The sequence below is a fragment of the Octodon degus genome, unplaced genomic scaffold, assembly GCF_000260255.1.
Source record: "Octodon degus isolate 3935 unplaced genomic scaffold, OctDeg1.0 scaffold00024, whole genome shotgun sequence".
Lineage (NCBI taxonomy): Eukaryota > Metazoa > Chordata > Mammalia > Rodentia > Octodontidae > Octodon > Octodon degus.
Genome location: NW_004524600.1, coordinates 18469011 through 18474054, shown reverse-complemented (window position 1 = coordinate 18474054; position 5044 = coordinate 18469011). Strand labels below are relative to the sequence as shown.

The following is a 5044-nucleotide window of genomic DNA, read 5'->3' as shown; positions in this document are numbered from 1 at the left end:
TGGTTATGACCTCCCGCTGAATCGTTCACTGCACGGAGTCTCGATAGGGGAGAGGAGATCAAATGAAACACCTCACAGCCCCATCCTATGATATCATCACCAAGAATGAAGGGCAGAAATCAGCCACTTCGGATTTGATCCCATCCCCATAATTCACAGGAAAATCCTGTCAGTCAAATGAAGAATGAAAAAATAATTCCCTATTTCACTTGCTTTCAAATGTTTTGCTGCCTTGGTGGGGGCCGTGGATGATCTGTCCAAGCAGCAATCAACACATTAGTTCAAGAACAGAAGTCCAGGTCATGCCTGCACAGCACAGAAACAAAGGAAAATTCCAGAACAGGCTTGAGCCTAACACCAACTGCCCAAAGGCCCCCCAGCCTCATCCCGTGCAGAAGGAAAGGGCCGTGCAGACAAACGCAACAGAAGAAGGCTACAACTTCCCCACAAACAGGAACCTCTTACTAGGACTTCAGGGTTACTAATGGATAAATAAATAAAGCAGCAAACGGGCAAGAAAATATTTTCAGGGTTTAAATGTCTTGTGCAAATGAAAGTCACTACTGTTCTGAATAGTGAAATGCATATTCCAAGTTCTTTAGTAAACTAGCTCTTCATACCATCCTAACTTGAATGCATCAGGTCCACGCCCTGGAAAAAACAGCAACATTTGTGGACTTCTCTGTTTTACTTTGAATGCATTAACCTACAGCAAGGAGCCATTGATAATATTAGTTTCTTCCAAGAAAGGAAAACGTTACCCAGGATGCGCAGAACTCTAAACATGTGCTCCATGTATTTCTTTTTTTTTTCCCTTCATGTATTTCTATATCATCCGATTCCTTCACAAAGAGTAATCTTCATATACTACATATATAAATAAAAATTCATTTAAAAATAAACAAGTTCATTGTGTCCCAAAAAACATCATTATAAACAGCACCGAACCTTAAACTTTCTGCGTGTCATGCTTTAGAAACAAACAGAACTTAAATGACTAAAACATTAGGTACTGGATGGCGAAGCAGGCCAGTAGTGCTGAGCTGCAAGTGAATTTTTACTACAGCTGCCTCATGACTTCCGCAGGAAGGAGATTAAGCTTTTCTGAGTGAAATGGGAGTAGTGGAATAACATAACTCTTTCAAAGACAGTAAGGAAAAAAGAGTGCTCTTTAGAAGTGATACCATGGGGCATGGTGGCACACACCTGTCACGCCTGCAACAGGAGGCCAAGGCAGGTGTAGTACCACAAGTGGGACGCCTTCTAAAGAACCAGGACACGATCTTAGGACACGTGAAGTCTGCTGCCAATGAAGTCAACAACAAGCCCAAAAGTACCGTAAAGCAATAGGGGAGATGGAGAGATCTCTCAGAATGTGGATGCAGGATCCGCATCAGTGTCGAGTCCCACTCAGCTTAATGCCTACTCAAGAAAAAGCAAAAAAGTGGATTGAAGAATTAAAGAAAAAGAAACAGGGTCAACTGGGTCCATCTCTGACCTAAGACTCACTTTGGCCAAGTTACTACTGTTGCTCCAGCATGGAACCTATTGGCGAGTTGGGGATCTACGGGTAGGAGGACTAGAAAGAGTGTTCAAGCGGTAGACACCAAGGTCTTCTGTGACCACCACCCTTTGCCCTGTGCTGAACGCAGACTCCTTCTGGGATCTGACATTACCTCAAAAGCTCTCAGTTTGCAGGCGGTTTCTTCAAGCAAATGTACGTCTTCAGAAACTGTGGTCTTTAGTTTGTTCCATTTTTCCTGGGCTTTATCAAATTCCTGCTTGTACGTGTTTTCTACATCCGGACGCATGTTTTTCTCCAGGGCCTTAGTTTCTTCTGCAAGCTTATACAGTGTGGGTTTTTGTTTCTCAAGTATTTCTCCAAGGGCCTGGAAAAAATTCAGAAAGATGAGAAACACACAGGCAATGTGTCTATGCACATGTAATAATGTGAGCAACAAACATGCCCTAAAAAAATCAATTTAACAAAAAAATTGTGGAGAATTATAAAAAAAGAAAGAAAGAAAGCTTCCCTTCATGAGTTTAATGTTGGGAGCATACTATTCCCTACATTAAACCCTAAAGAATAGTACATCCATGACATATTACGTCACTTCTAAAGTTTTACAGAAATGAATGAATCTTATCATCTACGAGGAAGGTAATCATGGGAGGGGTATCAATTATGACATGAATTCTCTGACTGTCTTGCACACAGATCAGGCAGTCTGCTCTGTGTATTTTTCCTTCTATAACGTGCTTTTCACAATGCTGCAAAACTTAGTCATATCCTAGGACAAACAGCATTTCCTAAAATAAACTAAGGTACCACCTTCCCCTTGCCTTCGTCTCTCAGAGAAACACATTGGTAGGATTCCTGCCCTGAGCCCGCCCTATCAGAAGGTGTCACTGTCTTCTAGAATTTACGTAAAATCTTCGCTCTCCAGGATTTTAAAGTACAAATTTTAATAAAAGCTGGGAAAGTAAACCCAAACTTTTGAATGTTCCTCACCCATACCCTGCACCTGCAGCACCCCAGGGTGACACTGTCCCTGGTCCACTCCTCTCCACCCGGAGGCTGGAGACAGGGCCTTTCCGGGCTTACTCTGCCCCCGCAAGGGAGGCTTCTAGTCCCCCAGTGGGGGTACCCGGTGCTAGCTGTCACAGCCTGGCTTTATTTAAAGGAAATGTGTAGGCTTCCTCCGTAGAGCACCAGAAAGCTGACTCCATAGAGGTCTCGTATGCTTCTACCTGCTCAGGTATTTCTCACCTCTTTTCTTATCAGAGTAACGTTCCAATCTCTAACTGGCAGTTGTGTGGAAACTGTTTTGTAATGGAAGCTCTTCACTGGGGAACTCAGCAACATTCAATATAATCTATGTTCATATTTTGGAAAAAAAAAAAAAATTGCACATCCAGTCACAGTGGCCAGGGACAGGCCTTACAGTTGCTCAACTAGATAAACAGGAGTATTTTTGTTCAACATTGATTTTTAAATAAAAGTATCAATTCAACTAATAATCCTTACCTTATAAAATGTATTTCAGCAGTTTGTGAAAAGTTTAGGCTATTGCTAATACAAGGAGAAAACACAATTTCCTTCTATTAATATTTCATAATCATCTTTCCTTTTATCTAAGATCCTATGTTACAGCCACTAAGCCTTTAAATGACACAAAATTCTTGGGCTAATTTTGACCAAAAGGAACCAATTTTTTTTTTTTTTTTCATCACTAAAAAGACTTGTTTTGAAGTGCGTAATCAGAAACGGTGCTAGCGTCCCGAGGCACCCGCTACCTTTCTTCCTTGCAGCGCCTTCTCCACCTCGGCGGGATCACTGAGGACACGCAGCGACGTCGCAGCCTTGCGCTCGACGTCGCTGAGGGCATCTTGCAGCGCCTTCAGCATTTCCAAGTACTCACGTCCAGGTTGGCTCTTCCGTTCTGTTTGTTTAAAAACATCTACTTTTAGGTAAATAAATGCACCTTGAGGCCATGCTTCTATGTGAAATAAACGGGACACACACGTTTAAATATCTCCTTGTGTCTCCTGTGTGAGAAACCAAATGGGTGAAGAAGGATCAAAGTGGATGAAAGCTAGCGGGACATAGGAAGACGGTGTTCACGTGGGAGGGAAACAAGGGAAGATGAAGAGGGAAAGGGAAACAAAAAGAGGATAGAAGGAGAACATGGAAACAACGCTTTTGCAAATAAGGCAGGGAGAAGGGTCGAAAGGAGAGAGGACAGAAAAAAGCATCCAGACAGACCCCAAACCGGTACAGATTCACTCTGATAAATGTGATCAATATATACATCAAAAGCGTGCCAATAGGGACCAGCCAGATAGCTCAGCAGACTAAAGCACCTGCTTAGGCAGAGCTCAGCAAGCAGGGTTCAATCCCTGGCGTGCCACGCCGGCCCCGGGAGGCTGAAAAACAGGAAGATCACTACGAGTCCGAGCTATGTAGGGGACCCTAAATACCCTGTAGACCTGTACTAGATACAACAACAACAACAACAAAAGTGTACCAATCAGATTACTGTTATAAAATAAGAGAGAAAAACACATTTACTTTGAGAAAACAATAAAAGTATAAAAGTACTGCATTATTACACAAATCATTAATCTTCAATACACATGAAGTGAATTCCACTACACAGTAAGTTAGACCTCATGATTAAAATTAAAATTAAAGTAGGTGCCCATTAGTTAGCACAACAGGCCATCATCCCACTGGCATTTCATCGAGGCAGGCAATGACTTCATTCCGGCAGATGCTGACATTTGAAATATTAGGTACCTCACCTCACTATCATTTTCCTCATTTCATCTTGATGAGCTATCCCTCCGAAGCTGGAATGACAATGTTCCTTCTCTCCCCCATAATCTCCTCTTCCCCAACTGCTACCCAAAGCATAAAGGAAAGCAAAGATCCTCCCCAGCCCCTCAGCTCTGGCACATGGATGAAGCCGCGCTGCTTGCCGAGTGCTGGCCCTGCGCATCCCAGGAGCATCGACAGCACAGCCAGCGGGGCTGGAATCCACATCCAGCTCTAGGGCAAACATCCCACACTGGCTGTGTGGGTGGGAAGGAAGGGAGAGCATTTCGGACCCAGGGAGAAGCAAGCAGCTCCTCACACGCGTGGTCATGCCGCCTTCTGCCCCTTCTCAAAAGGAGTTTGCACCAGCAAGCCAATGAAGAGGTAGGTCCTCTGCACACTTTTGTTTTTTTTTCTTGTATTGTAGGGAAGGGTCTACACAATGCTCAGGGTCTCACTACTAGATTGGACTCACAGTGATTCTCCTGTTTACAGCCTCCCAAGAGCTGGGATTACAGCATGTACCACCAGTCTCAACTGCCATCTCAGTGCACCCCAGGTCAGGGCCAGCATGACAGGCCTGGGGATTGAACCCCCAGCCCATGTGGCTGCTTGCAGGCACTTTAATCCACTGAGCTATTTGGCCAGCCCTTCTCTACACATTTATCCCATGCTGTAAGTAAACTATTTCTTTTTTTTTTTTTTTTTTTTTTTGCGGAACCGGGG

The 5044-nt window shown here is 43.7% G+C and overlaps 1 protein-coding gene across 1 annotated transcript in view; it reads right to left on the bottom strand.

Annotated features, from left to right (window-relative positions):
- The window catches only part of Utrn (utrophin), a 522813-nt gene that overhangs the window by 344801 nt on the left and 172968 nt on the right, over window positions 1–5044 (bottom strand). The window contains exons 21-22 of the mRNA XM_023712207.1: window positions 3298–3443; window positions 1677–1889 (exon numbers count right to left, since the gene is read on the bottom strand). Of these exons, the coding sequence (XP_023567975.1) occupies window positions 1677–1889; window positions 3298–3443 (359 nt within the window). The remainder of the gene's footprint in view (window positions 1–1676; window positions 1890–3297; window positions 3444–5044) is intronic.